Source organism: Meriones unguiculatus, chromosome 12, assembly GCF_030254825.1.
Source record: "Meriones unguiculatus strain TT.TT164.6M chromosome 12, Bangor_MerUng_6.1, whole genome shotgun sequence".
NCBI lineage: Eukaryota > Metazoa > Chordata > Mammalia > Rodentia > Muridae > Meriones > Meriones unguiculatus.
Genome location: NC_083360.1, coordinates 90744360 through 90760736, shown reverse-complemented (window position 1 = coordinate 90760736; position 16377 = coordinate 90744360). Strand labels below are relative to the sequence as shown.

The 16377-nt window shown below is 37.8% G+C and overlaps 1 protein-coding gene and 1 non-coding gene across 7 annotated transcripts in view; both read left to right on the top strand.

The window, feature by feature from the left end:
• Asb3 (ankyrin repeat and SOCS box containing 3) overlaps positions 1–16377 on the top strand; it is a 78517-nt gene that overhangs the window by 47340 nt on the left and 14800 nt on the right. For 5 of the 6 annotated variants that reach the window (XM_021629287.2, XM_021629292.2, XM_060366181.1 and 2 more), the window contains exons 5-8: positions 101–236; positions 2566–2743; positions 6769–6966; positions 15470–15730. In XM_021629287.2, the coding sequence (XP_021484962.1) occupies positions 101–236; positions 2566–2743; positions 6769–6966; positions 15470–15730 (773 nt within the window). The remainder of the gene's footprint in view (positions 1–100; positions 237–2565; positions 2744–6768; positions 6967–15469; positions 15731–16377) is intronic. The other variant, XM_060366182.1, reaches the window with a different exon arrangement.
• Positions 3174–3280, top strand: LOC132646937 (U6 spliceosomal RNA). Its single transcript, XR_009585261.1, has one exon. It is a non-coding gene; the product is annotated as a U6 spliceosomal RNA (small nuclear RNA).

Here is a 16377-nt window from a genome sequence, read left to right as displayed (position 1 = left end):
TTGTTGTTGTTGTTGTTTTGTTTATTTCTGAGAAGATAAGAAAAGTAAACCACAGCAAGCAAGAGTTTTTTGTAACTTAAAATACCTGTCTGTGCTTTAGGGAAACGCTGAGACTATACAGCTACTTCTTAAAAGAGGAGCAGACAAAGAATGCCAGGATGACTTTGGAATCACACCTTTGTTTGTGGCTGCTCAGTATGGGAAGCTAGAGAGCTTGAGTATACTTATTTCATCTGGTAAGAGCCATAACATTTGTGCTCAGATGATCATTGTTTTCAATAGTGTTCCTAGGAAGAATGATTCTTGAGTCAGAAGATAAATAGTCCTAGTTATTATTAAGTATGTTACCAGCTAAAGGTTTCTCTGTCACTACCATTACACTTGTAACATTGCTGGAGACGATGGTGGCATCTTTTAGTGACATTTTCTGACCAGAAGGGTTCACTCTAATACGGCTTTTAAAGTCTCAATGTGTGTTTGTGCTCTGAAAGAGTTAAGAAATCATGGGTAGTTAGAGGGAAAGACATACCGCCAGATTTGCTGAGTGGTCTACATAGTGAGTTCCAGGGCATCCAGGACTGCATAGGGAGACCATATCTTAAAAATAAGATAAAATAAAGTTAAAAAAAAAAAAAAAAACCTTCAAATAGACAGAACAAAATTTACCTAGACACCAGGGCATAGTTTTCTTATTTCTGTTTTTTCCCCCTTAGAAATCTACATATTTAAATCAAGATAGAAACTGAAAGAAATTCACCTTCATGATGTTCAAGGTGAAGGTGTCTGAGCAATGACGATGCTTTATCTTAGACATCTGGACCCCAATTACTTCCTAAAATGATACTTTTTACATTAAGAAGCCCAGGCTCTGGGTATTAAGTGCTATCACAGCTGGAGCATGGTGATTCTTGTATTTCTTGTAAAAAAATTTTTGAAGTTGTTATAAATCATAATTTAAAAGTTATGAAGGTCTGTTTATAATGTTACCATGTGAAAAATGACTTTACTTTCAGTGTCTTTTTTTTTTTTTAACTTTTTCAGTTGTAGTCTTAGAGGAACTGGGTTCCTTGTTTCTGTTACTTTGAAGTTATCACATAAACTAGAAGGTTGATTTTTTTTAAAGAAGATCATTCTGTTGACTTTGTCTTTTCTCATTGATTATGTTTGTCTCAGAATCTGACAGCAGATGAAGCATCTAAATAAATTCTAGTGGGCTAGCATGTTTGCATATCAAGATGTTTCCACATCGTATTTCATTTGGCCTGTGTAGCTTATTCAAGGTGTACTTATTTAAGATCATTTTGATTAAAAGACAGTCAATCTTTTCCATTTTTTGATGGTGGTTTTCTACTGAGATATATTAGAGAAATTTTAAAATTGGCATGGTCATGTAATAGTATGAGTCTTAACATATTTAATGCGCTGTTTGCTGGTAAGATGATTAGGGAAATCTGCTGTTTTTCAAAAGTTTCTTAACAATTAAGGACATTTAAAAGCTTTTTGCTTGTTGTTTGTAGAGACAGAATTGCACTATGTAGTTTTGGCTGCCCTGGAACTCACTATGTTGGCCAGGCTGACCTCAGACTCCCAGAGAACGGCTTGCTTCTGCCTCTTAAATGCTGTGATTGAGGGTAAACACCACCAAGCCTGGCTGCCTTTTCAACTCTCTCTATAGCAGTATTAAAATAGCAGAGTTTTTATTTTCAAATCAACTTGGCTCCATTAAGAATACCATTCCCATTCATTGTTGCCTTTACTATGGAGTGCTTATAAGGGAAGGCGTGTGATAGTAAGACTCACCAATATAGGTTTTAATAGTAGACCACATGTGTGTAAGCCATATCAATTGGTAACGTTCAACCTCATAAATCTTAGTCCAAAAATTATTTAGTGACATCAGTAAAATCTCATAATTTACACTTTCCTTGGAATTTTCATCAATGTTATTCATATTTATTATTATTATTTTAGGACAGTTTAGCCTCAAACTTGTGATCCTTTTTTCTCAGACTCTCTACAAGATATTTTGGGGATTGAGAGATGGCTCAGTGGCTAAGAGCATGTACTGCTCTCGCAGAGGGTTGGAATTCAGATCCAGCACCCATGTTAGATGGGCTCGCCACTTATGGACTCCAGCTCCAAGGGAATCTGATTCCCCTTCTAGCCTTCATGGATATTTGAATTCACATGCACAGATATGTGTGTACACACACATAAATCATAAATAGACATTAAAGTAAATCTTTAAAAAATATTTGTACTTTGAACCTACAGTGCTTGTTGGGAGGGGGATTGAAATAAGTAGTCTTCATTGAATAGGATTTTTCTTAAAGTGAATTCTAAAATGTGATCATTTGTGTTCTTACTAATGCAGAACAAAAACAATTTAAATGATTATAAACAGGTTAGTAAAATAAGTCTATTTTTCCAGTAGTATCCAGTAAGGGTAAAAGCTGTTGTACTATGAAAGCCTTTTATGGCAGTTTGAAATTTATGTTATCAGCTTTTTTTCTTTTCTTTAAACATCTGTGAGGATTGTTGCTTAAATATTCTGTTTTGTGTTAGGTGCAAATGTCAATTGCCAAGCCTTAGACAAAGCCACTCCCTTGTTTATTGCTGCACAAGAAGGTCATATGGAATGTGTGGAGCTTTTGCTGTCCAGTGGGGCAGATCCAGATCTTCACTGTAATGAAGACAATTGGCAATTACCTATTCATGCTGCTGCACAAATGGGCCATACAAAGTAAGTGCTCAAAATGGAAAAAAAGTGGTCTCAGAATCAAAAGCTAATAACAAGTAGATCTGATCCAGATCCTTTGCCTCCTGGTAAAATGCTTGGTAGTTCTTATCTGTAGCCAATTTGTGAGATGCCTCAATTTACTCCTCGTCTTCCTCATACTGTTTTTAGCTTTGTTGACCTCCTTAAAGCTTCCCTTTGCCCAGTCTGAAGAAGAATGGCTAGAGATGGGGTAGGTACTGAGCTTTGTCAGGATTTCTTCAGCTGATGGCCACCTTTTCCCTTCCCTTCTGTTTTTATTTCAAACACCTTTAAGCAGCAATGTGATGACCTTACTTCCTAATTTGCAATATCTCCCTGTCTGCAAAAAGTGTGTGATCATTTTGGTATGGAGCCTTCCTTTTGTGTGTCCACTCCATCTTAAACCTTTTAACTAGTGCTCGCTTCGGCAGCACATATACTAAAATTGGAACGATACAGAGAAGATTAGCATGGCCCCTGCGCAAGGATGACACGCAAATTCGTGAAGCGTTCCATATTTTTTCAATTCCAGACATCTCAAAAAAAAAACAAAAAACCTTTTAACTAGACTTTTTCTCTAATCTCATATTTAGTCTGGCGTGTTCCTTGCTCCTGTTACTCTTTATTTGCTAGAAGTCACTAGGAAATTATTAGTCTATTTTGGAGAGAATATGGGAATTCTAGAAGTTAGTAACCTATTATGTCAACAAGAATAAGGCTCCTCATGAATCAGTATGGAGAGATTTAAAAATCAAGTTTCCAGTCTTTAGGGTCATAATCTACAATAGTGCTTCCTGTTATTAATGTTTCATTGAAAAAATAAAATGATCATTATGTTTAAAACTTCAGGAAAATGGAGTTTACAAAATGGATATTTTGTTGCTGGGTAGCATGTGTCCTCAAAAGGTCTTTGTAAACATGTTTGCCTTGTGACAGTATATTTTTTTCCCCAACTCATCTTTAAAACTTAAACACATTTATTATATTTAAGTGATGTCAAGCAAATTTTTACTTTTAATAAAATACTTGCTTTTAGCATTTAATATTTTCTTATTAAAAATTATTGTTAGTTCTTTGAGACTTTCATACATGTTTTGAATACTTCACCCTCCTCCAACTTTTCCCTGGTGCATACCCCCTCAATTTGTGTCCTTTACAAAAATTTTTAAATCTGTTTCTTCTAATTGTTGATTAACTTATATAGAAAAATGTTTGAACAGTTATATACTCAGCTTTAAAATGATACCAAACCTCTCATAGGAATTTGTTCGTAATTATGCTCAATTTTAAGAATTCTTTTTTTTTCCTGTTGATCTGTTTTTTTCTTCTTCTTAAAAAAAATCATTTATTTATTCACTTTACATCCAGATCATAGCCCCCTTCCTTCTCTCCACCCAGTCCCTCCCTCCCTCCCTCCCTCTTTCCCCTATCTCCCATTTTCTGCTCCTCAGAAATGGTCCACCCAAGCATATCAAGTCTCATGATGATTGAGCCTGTCCTCTTCCCCTGTGGCCTGTTGAGGCAGTATTGCCATGACAAAGTGAACAAATAGCAGGCAACAAAGTCCATGTCAGAGACAGTCCCCACTCTTCTTACTAGGAGACCCACGTGAAGCCCGAGCTGCCCATTAGCTACATCTGTATAGTGGGTCTAGGCCCAGTCTATGCATGGTCCTTGGTTGGTGCTTCAGTCTCCAAAAGCTCTACTGGGCCCTGGTTAGTTGGCTCTGTTGGTCTTCTTGTGGAGTGCCTAAATACCATCCAGGTCCTTCTATCCTTCCCCCACTTTTCCGTAGACTCCCTAGACTTCACCCAAAGTTTGGCTGTGAGTCTCAGCATCTGTTTCAGTCTGCTGCTGGTTGGAGTCCCTCAGAGGACAGCTGTGCTAGGCTCCTGTCTTGTTCTCTCTCTTAGTTCTTTTGCTGTCTGTTCTATTTCCCCTTCTGAGTGAGATTTAAACATCCTCCCTTGGGTCCTCCTTGTTCCTTACTTTCTTTGGGTCTGTGAATTATAGTATGCTTACCCTGTAGTATATGGCTGAAATCCACTTAAGTGTTTCTTTCTGGGTCTGGGTTACCCCACTCAGGATGATCTTTTTTAGTACCATCCATTTGGCTGCAAATTTTATGATTTTCTTCTTTTTAATGGCTGAGTAGTATTCCATTGTATAAATGTACCACAGTTTCTTTATCCATTCTTCAGTTGAAGGACATCTAGGTTCTGAGGTAGAATCTCAGAGTCATTTTGATTTGCATTTCCCTGATCACTAAGGACATTGAACATTTCATCAAGTGCTTTTTGGCTATTTGAGATTCATCTGTTGAAAATTCTTTGTTCTGAACCCTATATTTTAATTGGGTTATTTGACTTGTTGGTGTTTTAATTTCTTGAGTTCTATGTATATTTTGCATATTAGCCCTTAGTTAGATGGAGAGTTGGTGAAGAACTTCTGTAGGTATCTCATCCCTCATTTCACTACATAGCAGTAGTAATAAAAACTGAATGGTACTGTCATGGAAATAGACTGGTTGATCAATGGAATTGAAGACCCAGAAGTAAACCTATACACCTACGGACACTTGATCTTTGACAAAGAAGCCAAAACCATACAGTGGAAAAAAGAAAGTATCTTCCACAAATCATGGTGTTCTAACTGGATGGCTGCATGCAGAAAAATGCAAATAGATCTGTATTTATCATTCTGCGCAAAACTCAATTCCAAGTAGATCAAAGATCTCAACATAAAGCCATATATACTAAATCTATTAGAAGAGAAAATGGTGATCAGCCTTGAACTCATTGCCACAGGAGACAACTTCATGAACAGAACGGCAACAGCTCAGGCTCTAAGATCAACAATTAATAAATGGGTCTTCTTGAAACGGAAAGGCTTCTGTAAGGCAAAGGACATGTCAATAAAAAAAAAAAAATGGAGTCTACAATTTTGAAAATTCTGTTGCTACTGATTTTTTTTTTTTTATAGCCTACTCCAATGATAATCCATCCATGATTTTAGGTCTTCTTCAGTGTTATTTTAGTTGTTTTATGGGAGAAAAGAAAATCAGCCAAGAAAAACACAGTCTTAGAAAGAAGGCAATTTCTCAGCTGCTTAATCCTTATAGTTTTGTCTTCAGAGGTGATATAGTCTAGTCTTTTTCTGCTGCTAATTTCTTGCAGCTGAGACAAGGTTACAGATATTTTAATCATCTACTTTAGAGCGTACTCTAGCTAGCAATTCCTTTTTACAAATATACCTCAGATATTAATGATTATTTTTTCTGAGACTACAATATTTTATTACAGATTAAATTTCTTCTGATTAAAAATATAATTTCTCATTTTATGTCATCATCTTTCCAAATGCCTACTAATCAGAAACAAATCTGATTAATGTTTAAGAAACAGAAAACTTTTTATTTTTTGTTATTGTTTGTGAAACCGAGCCTTGTTATGTAGTTCTGGTCCCTGCAATTTGTTGTGCAGCTGTGGTAGGCCTTGAACTCATGACTATCCTGCCTCAGCTTCTGACTGTGACTTACAGGGATGTGTCACCACACCTGGCCAGTAAACAAAATCCCCAGTGCTATGAATTGAACCCAGAGCCTCCAGCATACTAGGCAAACATTCTACCTCTGGGCAATATCCCTAGACCCCCAATTTCCCAACTAGTTTATATTTAGTGTAGTAAATATTTAAATAATTTATTAGACCTGAAATATCCAACATAAAGTAGGTTTTGGAGCATAGGTCATGGTGGTGATAAGGCAAATAATAGTTATCCAAAAACAAGTATATTTTCTTTATTACTCATTTCTTTTTGAGGTCTACTTAGGCTTTGTATTAAGCAAAAGTAAGGGCAACATTTACCAGTGTTAGAAGGTAGATGAAAGACAGAAAGATGTTTTTAAATCATCCAGTCAGTAGGTGATTCTTAAAATATGTACAAGAAAGATGTTCCCTATTCTTATGCACTTGAAAATATTAAATATTTTCCCATTTGTGTATTTGAAGGATTTTGGACTTGTTAATACCAGTTACTAACCGGGCTTGTGACACTGGACCAGACAAAGTGAGCCCTGTTTACTCGGCAGTGTTCGGAGGACGGGAAGAGTGCCTGGAAATATTACTGCAGAGTGGCTACAGCCCAGATGCACAAATGTGCTTGGTTTTTGGATTCACTTCTCCTCTGTGCATGGCTTTACAAAAGGAGTATGTACATTTGGTATCTCTGTTCATACTAAGTTGCTAACCTAGAAAGTACCTGCTACAATATCTGTTGTTCAGGCTAGCAAAAGTGAGGTTGATAGTGCCCAATTGTTTGCCTTTTCTCTTTGCCATCTGGGTTGCACTTGTAGTGGAATAGTTTAAATGTATTAATGTAAATGCAGGTCCACTCTGTTGTCTTTAAAATGACTCAAGAATCAAAAATGGAACTTCATCAAGTTAGTCAGTGACTGCCTTAGGTTATTTAACTTTAAACCCTTTTTGTTTTTCTCCTGCAATAATGTGCTGCTTTACTACTATAATATTTTATATGATACAAATGGTCATTTTCTCTCTCTTTCTTCACAAGTAATTTAGGGTTGTATTTGTTTACTCATTTTCATTCTGTTTCTCTTTGCTAAGAATTGAGCCTGGGACCTTGAACATGCTAGGCAAGCACTCTACCATTGAACTAAATCCACTGCCCACAAAGTTACATTTTTTTAAAAAATATGGGTTTTGAGGGAATTAAAATCAGGTTCTGAAAGACGTAATAAAGCAAACAGTTTACTGACTGAGCTTTTTCTTTTTCTTCCTGTAGTTGTACTTTTAAGGAATTCAAGTTGATTTACTTTTTTAGAAGTTTATTTTGTATGTATATTGTATGCTAATACCCCTTTCTGAACAGATGTGCACATCTGTGAGCATGTATATGGAGGCCAGACATTGATGCGGGCTATTTTCTTGTGGCTCTCCATCCTAGTTTTTGAGGTAGGGTCTCTCACTGAATATGGAGCTAGAATGGTTGGCTAATGAACTCTAGAAAATCTGTTTTGTCTCTACAAGCTCTCACTCCGTAGCAGTGAGGTTAAAAAATCACTTTGCTGCACCTGTTTTTGTTTTGGTTTGGAGTTTGTTTGTTTGTTTGTTTGTTTGTTTGTTTGTTTGTTTTGAGACAGGGTTTCTCTGGGTAGCTTCCACTGTCCTGAACTTGATTTGTAGACCAGGCTGGCCTTGAACTCACAGCAATCCACCTGCCTCTGCCTCCCTGAGTGCTGGGATTAAAAATGTGTGCCACCCAGCCTATCTGTGGGTGGGTGCCAGGGATCTAAATTCAGGATCTTATACTCGATTGACAATTATGTTCCTGGCTGAATCATCCCTCTAGCTTCATACATAAGTTACTCTGTGAATTTTTTTTTCCCCTGGGGAAATTTTAGTGCTATTTAAAAAAAAAAAAAAAAGGTTCTCATGTATCTTAAACTGGTCTTGTACTTAACTACGTAGCCAAGGTTGCTAGAATTACATGTGTGTGCCACCATGTCCAGCTCTCAATGCTAATGCATTCTTTATGTGCAGCATGAAGTCACGTCTAGATCAGCTGAAGTTACCTCAGTGCAGCCTCACTCTTGCTGTCTCAGAATCACAGTTAAAAACTGTGATCAACACCTCCCCCTGAGCGGGAAGCAGTCTTACCAGGTGATAGAGGAAGACAGTGCAGCCAGTCAAGATGAGACCTCATAGGCTAGGGTCAGAGGGAAGGAGAGGCAGACCTCCCTAACAGTGTACTTGGAAGGAGCATGGGAGAAGATGAGGGAAGGAGAAAGAGGGATGCAGCTGGGATACAAACTGAATAAACTGTAAATAATATAAAATATAAATAAAATTTAAGAAAAACTGTGATCAAGCTTAGCATGCAGGGACAAGCCTATACACCTATATGGGGAAGTAGAGGAAGAGGTATCAGGAGGTCAAGGCCACCCTGAGTCAAAAGGGAATTTGAAGTCGGCCTATACTGTAAGGCATCATCTCAAAATCAACCACCCACCCACAAAATAACGCTGGTTAAAATACAAAAACGAATTACCCAAAGTTTCTGTCAAATATATCAACGCACCAACATGTGGTAACTTGAGGTGACTGTTAAGATGGTACTTTTTTTCTTATTACAGCACTCTGAGGTAGGGCCCTAGTCTGAAGCTGGGTAGTCTCAGTGACTCCAGCAGGTAAAAAATCTCGATATAAATTATAGCAAGACCTTCTCAAACCTGACAGTACTATAAATAACGACACAGAGGCTTTTAGTGTAGCTTAAAGCTTAGGCCTTTCACTAGGGTGGTCTCCCAGCTAGCTCATCTAACTTAACTCGACTAGCTAGCGGGTGACAGCCACATGGCAAGCTCTGTACCTCTCTCCTCTAGTTCCTATTTCACTCCCAGTTTGTCTCCAAACTGCTGCTTCTCACAGCATCCCTCTCTCTCTAGGAAGTTCTACCCTTCTTCCTGCTTCAGATATTGGCCATTGGCTCGGCTCATTATTACATCCAATCAGCAGTGAGACAACCTCTGATACCTTTCTAGATTGCCGCTGGGCAGGTGAGGAAAGACGAACTCTTATAAAATATAAAGCTGGTGATGGACCATCAAGATCCTGCCAGCATGTATCTCTCTGCCAGTACAGAATTAGCAATTGAAAATACAAAGACATACTTTCATACAAAGTAAAAAAAGGTCATCCCCAACAATAAACTTTTTTCCACAAGAGAAGTTGGCTAATTGGAACCCGTGGGCCAGAACTAGATAATGGGGAGAGTGTTGGAGAGAGCTGCTGATTATGCATATTATACATATTATTGGTTTACTGTTAGTTTCAGATGTATTGGAGAGACTCAGATTGTTCAAAGCAAAATTAAACCAAATCTTCAAGTAAGCCCTTGAGCTAGGCCCCAAACTGTGTAACAAAGACCTTGAGAACATTAAGAAGAAAGACTGTCGATAAAGGTGAAGCAGAAATTGTAGGCTGAACCTAACTACATTATCCTTCTGCTAAGACAAACAAAGTTACTTACTAGTCCTCAAAGGATGAAAAGACACAGGACCCAGAATTTTTACCTTGTTTAGCGTACAGTCTAAAATTACTTGCTATATGACAACCCATTTAGTTAATCTCAAGGAAAGACAATTAATCCTTAGATTATCCAGATGTTGGAAATAGCAACTAGTTGAAAGCAGTTATTATTTCAGACACCTAGAGGCACATGAATGGCCAGGCTCCTCTGCTGGGGATCTGATTGCCAGGTTCCAACCACAGAACACCGACTGCCCTAAGAACTGTCCCATCCCCATTCCTCCCTGCTTACAGAGTAAAAAGCCCAAGGTTAGGAGTCGAAATGTTACCAATTCCTGGGCTCACCCCAAGCTCTAGACTTAAAATACCAAGAGTATCCAAAATCTCTGTCTCTTATCAGGAAGCCACCTGACTATGTAATAGCAAAAGGAAAACAAAACAAAATAAGGAATGGCAGACTGTTCGCAAAGGGACTATTGGTACTTGTCTCATACTCTTGATTTTGGCTTAACTCTCTAAAACTTTTGCTAAGGTATAAATCTAACTGCAAGATTTGTAAGCATATTGGGTATGATTAAAAACTGGTAAAAATCTGTAACAGAAGGGCTAACTTAAAACTTGTAATACCAGAATTGATAGCTAAAAAAAAAAAAATCTATACACGTAGGTAATATTAAAGGAAATATGTGACTTCCTGCCATCTTAGGTGCTGTCCTCTCACCGGAATGGAGGCAGCCATTTTTGCTAACGTTGGAAAGGATGGATTTTGCCATGTGACTTCATTCCCATCTTGATGAAAATTGAACACATAGCATGGGTCAACCAAGGGAAAAGAAAAGAAAACAGCAACCAAACTCCTCCTAGCTATGAAGCCTAAAACAAAACAAAAGGATTTGAAGGAATTTGCTTTGCAATGATTGCTCTCAGTAAAAACTACTCATGTCTCTGGTAAATTGTAGGTAGAGAATTGTAAAAGCTAAAGTTCTGAGGGTCTAAGAAATTGTTATAAAAGTTGAGAATGTGAAAACTTAAGTTAGTTATGAGGGTCTGAAAAAAGTATTATGAAGGTCTGAGAATGTAAAAGCTAACAAAAGTTGTGAAGGACCAAGAATGTGTTATAAGAGGTCTGAAGGTCAAAGAAAATATGTAAAGGTTTGAAAATATGAAAGCTTAAGATATTTCTGAGTTTATATGGAGAAAAATACTATTAGTAGTGCCTGAGGAGGACAAAAATGTCTAAAACATTTATCAAATTTATCAGAATCACTACTCATAAAGTAAGCATAAGTGAATGTAATTTAATTTAAAATAATTGTGATATTACTTTTTCTAATTATTAAAAAGCGAAGTAATGGATTTCTTACATATGATTTTCAGCTAATTAATGAGAATTCAAATTTGGGTCACGTCATTGATAGCAGGTATTTGGAAGACTTTTCTAATATTAACTTGCTATTGCAGTGAAATAAATTTACTTATACAAGTGTTCAAGATTCAATTTTACACTAGCAGAGCACATAGAAATGGCCATATTTTTTATATTCTAACGAAAGGCTACCTAACCCTGAGAATTTACAGTGCTTGATGGCATGCAATAATCAAAGGCTTGCATGTATGGAACATGCCTTTGTGTCTGAGATCTTTTACAGTGGACTGCAAAGATCCACTCAGATCCACTTTTACAGTGGATGCTCAGAGTGGACTGCAAAATTCTGTGGTTCTCCAACTTTTTCACTGTCTTCCTTGTGAATGGTAATTTGGTTAGAAAATGAAGGGCCTATATTATGTCACTGGCCAGTTTCCTAAGTCTTTTGAGAATATATTTTTTTCTTCTTTTAACAAAATGCTGTATGAGTATACTAATTGGAAGAAGTTTTGGATTTGTTTACTGAACATATTTTATAAGATACTAATTAAGAGATAATACATTGGATGAAAGTAATTCTGTAGTTAAACTTGTAACACACAAGATTAAATAGTGTTCTGAGAATTTTTCTTGTGCGTTGTAGGGGAATGAGTGGATCTACAAATGTTTGAAGAATTTGCAAACTCAGGACAAGTTTATATTTATAGTAAATATGTCATTGTCCCTGTATTTATAGCTTTTAAGGAATTTTATACTCTTGTTTATTATACTTTATTCAGATTACTGATTAGGCTGATTGCTTTAATGTTAAAGGTACTTTAGTGTTTAGAGGTTGATGAGTATTGACCGTTATAACTAACATAGTGCTTAAAAATAACTTTATCCTATACTTCGATTTTTTTTCTAGGCTTTTGGTATATGGAATAAGCTTTATCTAGGTTTTTTTTTTTTTCCTCACTCATTAGAGAATATCTTTTTTTTTTTTCTGAGATATTGTCTCAGTGTGTGGCCTTGGCTGACCTGTAACTTGCTAAGTAGACCAGGTTGGATGTAACTCACAGAGATCCACCTACCTCTGCCTCCCAATTGTTGGGATTAAAGGTATGTTCCACTACACTTGGAGAGTTTTATATATCTTAAGAAGTAGTTGTTCTTAGCCAGGCGGTGCTAGTACATGCCTTTAATCCCAGCACGCGGGATGTAGAGGCAGGCAAATCTGTGAGTTCAAGGCCAACCAGGGCTACACTGAGAAACCCTGTCTCGAAAAAAAACAAACAAACAAAAGTAGTTGTTCTCAAATGATTATAGTTGAAACATCTTAATTTTTTTAATATAAAAATCTTTGTTTCTAGATTCTGGATTATAATAATTGAAAATGTATTAATATTTATAGTTCTTTAAAATGACACGATGCCAATTTCATTTTTTGATCTATTAGAATTTTTTATTATGATTAGCTATTTGTTTATAGAGCCAAGATGTTAATTCTTCTTCCGATGTCTTTAACTTTCAAGTAGAAAAGTGACTTTTGTTTATCATGCTACCTTTTATAACTATCTTTAGCTTTTTTTATTTAACTTTTTTTATTGATTCTTTGTGAACTTTATATCATGCACCCAAATCCCACTCATCTCCCAATCCCTCCATATCCACCCTCTGCCCTTGCAACCTCCCCCTCCAAGGGAAACAAAACAAAACAAAGATCCCAAAAACCAACCAACCAACCAAACAAACAAACAAAAACCTCATATCACCTAGCAAACTAGGGTGTGTCTCGGTGTCTTACCTATACTCTTTTGTGCAAACAGCTTCACCTGTAAGTTCATTGCAGTGAGTCGTTTGTCTTGTTTGAGGTTCCTAGCTTCTCCCACGCTTCCAACACTGGAACTTCCCCAGGACTTCTCTTGGATATACTATTGTTCTGTGTCTTACAGATCCTGAATCTTTGGATTTATAAGACCGGTCCGTTCACATGCTTCGGCAGTTCATATATGGAGTAAGGGTAGGGTGCTTTAATCAAGTCCTGTATCTAGGCCTGGATGGTAGCTGAGTTGGTCTGCCAACCAGCTCACTAGTGCCCCCTCCACCAGGACCAGCTTTACTGTGCGGCCCAGGAGAGGTGTGGGGCCTGCTCTCCTGAGTGCTGTAGGTAGGCAAGGGTCAGGGTCACTTCTGCCGTGATCCAGGGGAGGCCCGGGGCCAGTTCTACTCAGCCCTTCAATATCAACACACCTCCAAAGTGGCAGCCCAGAACAGGGCTGTCCTCGTGGCCACAGTAGACCTCTGCTACTGCAAGGCCATGAACTCCTGTGTTAGCATTGACATCTTTGGAAAGGTAGGATGGTTAAATGCTTTTTCAACCTTAAGACAGGAAATAAATCCCTGGCCAAGGTTAAACACAGCACAGAAAAACGTATTCAACATCATGTCATCTAGTCCTAGTTGAATTGCCATAACAATCAACTAGAGGGATTAGCAAATAGGACCGTGAGGAGGAATAAACACAGAAGGACATGCTGAGTCAGTTGTGGTCTCCACTCTGCAGGCACTACTCTTCTTGAGCTAAGATGCAGCTCGAGGAGTCACAGCAGCTTACACAGCGGTCGGCTCTCTCAAAGCAGGTAGGTGTAGGACCACTAACACTTGAGTTTGCCGCTGGCTCTGCTGATGGACGGTGTAATTCCCAAAGGAGCAGGAACAGCAACTGCCTTTGTGTCTCCAGTTCCACCTCTCTCCACAGTGCACAAACCACTTGGCTTTCCTTCCTTTCCCATCTTTCTACCACCTTCTTTTTTCTTTGTCTTCCCTCACTGTACCACTCACTTGCCAGGCTGGGCGTGGACCACATAATGCCAATATCAAAGAGAGAATAATTTTATTCTCATATCATTTCTTTCTCAGTTGTGTGCACATTGGACATGTATGTTTATTAAGCTTTGCTCCAGTTAACAAACAGTTTTATAATATGAACGTGTAACTGTCAACCATGAAGTTTTACATGACTGTAATATGTTACATTTATTTACCGGGTGCTTTGTTATTGAATGTGTAGGTGGTTTCTTTCTAAAGGCTGCTACGGATACTACTGTTAATAACAAATTTCTACAAGTGGTTTACAGTTTATTTTGAATTTTATCTTTTGAACAAATTGCCAAAGATTATATTACTGAACAAGATGTCTGAAAATGTTAATATTTATCTACATTTCGATTCATATATTTACTTGTGTATTTAAATATATTTACCTAAAATGTATTTATTACCTGTGTAGTATTCCATCTACTTATTTATTTTCATAAATAGTTGTGTATGCTAGAGAAGTCAGGTCACTCATTTAGAGCTGCACGACTTGGTGGCTGCAGGGACTCTGCTCTCTAACTCATGGCTGTGCTGTGGCTCTTTCAAATGAGATTACACCTGCTTTTTTTCAGAGTAACGATCAGTATTGTATGATCTTTTTTTACGCAATAAATTCAATAGGTAAAAACAATATGTTTATTTTATAGAGGTGCTTGATAAGAAAGATTAAGTTTAAAATACAGATCTGCAAGTTAAAATTTGTTCATGTATTATAAAAGCTTTCCTGTATGATAGGTGTGAAATCTATACCTACCTACCTACCTATCAGCCAACCTACTAACCTACCTACCCACCTACCAACCAACCTACCTACCAACCTATACCTACCTACCAGCCTACCAGCCAACCTACCAGTCTACCTACCAGCCTACCCAACTATCTACCCACCTACCTACCCATCTACCTACCAACCTATACCTACCTACTAGCCTACCCACCTACCTACCCACCTACCAGCCAACCTACCTGCCTACCAACCTATCTACCCACCTACCTACCCACCTACCAGCCAACCTACCTGCCTACCAACCTATCTACCTACCTATCTACCTATGTGTTTGCTGAATATAAAAGAGTGAAAATTGGCTAAGGATATATAACATGGAGGTTTCTAGAATGTATTAATCTTTTTAGCTTAAAAAGTATCCTGTAGGAGAAATGCTTAATTGAACAAAAAAATTATAGCTTACAAAAGGGTTTCTTTGTCAGAGATCCTTTTAAAATCTTAGCATTGAAAGCAGAGGAACAATGCAGAGGGATTGATATGTAAAGATTTTTCCTCTTCACCTCATCTCAACTTACTGCATGTAAAAGCCCAGTGGGTATTTCAGCTGCCATTCTCATTCCCAGTTGTAACGACTACTAACAGTTTGTTAATAAGTATTTGTTGTATAGAATTCTAACCTTTAAACTTCTGTGTAATTTTTTTGGGTGAAGCTGTGAGTTCCTTGGAATTGTGAATATTCTTTTGAAATATGGAGCCCAGTTAAATGAACTTCATTTGGCCTACTGCCTCAAGTATGAGAAATTTTCAATGTTTTGCTCCTTTTTGAAGAAAGGTTGCCTGTTAGCTTCATGGAATCATACATCTGAGTTTGTAAGTTATGCAGTTAAAGCACAGAAAAACTATAAAGCGTGGTTGCCGCATCTCCTGCTCGCTGGATTTGACCCATTGATTCTGCTGTGCAGCAGCTCTTGGTAAGAAAGTTTTCTAGTGGGCACTCCCCATTGGTAATGAGACTGCCTCAAACATACCATCAGTTCTTGAGATCTCCACCCTAGGAGGAGAGCAAGGGAGTGCGTGTGTGTGTGTGTGTGTGTCTGTCTGTCTGTCTGTCTGTCTGTCTGTCTGTCTGTGTATGCATGCACGTGGGCAGACGTATGTGCACCTGTGTACTGACCACCACAACTGCATTGTGGAAAGTATTGGCCACTGTAGCTATTCTGAGTTGAAAGAGTTGGGGGCGGCAAACAGAAGTTGATCTTAAAGCACAGAGTTCTATACAAAGTGACTGCAAGTGGTTAGAAAAGATACAGCTTGCAAGGGTTCTTTCCTGAGGTACGGTCTTCTACTCTTGACCATTTCTTGTCCCCCTCTTTTATTTATGGAGACAAGAGTCTTAGCAGCCCAGACTAGTTTTGAACTTTTAGTACTCCTGCGTCAACCACCAGAGTGTTGGAATTGTAGCCATGCACTACATGATAGGAGAGAGACCACTCCCCCAAGTTATCACACACAGATACATACACACACAACTTTTTTTAAATTGGAAAGCAATTTTTATACTATAATCAGTCATTTCAAGGATACTTTCAAACAGAGAAAACAGTTGTGTTTGAGAGAA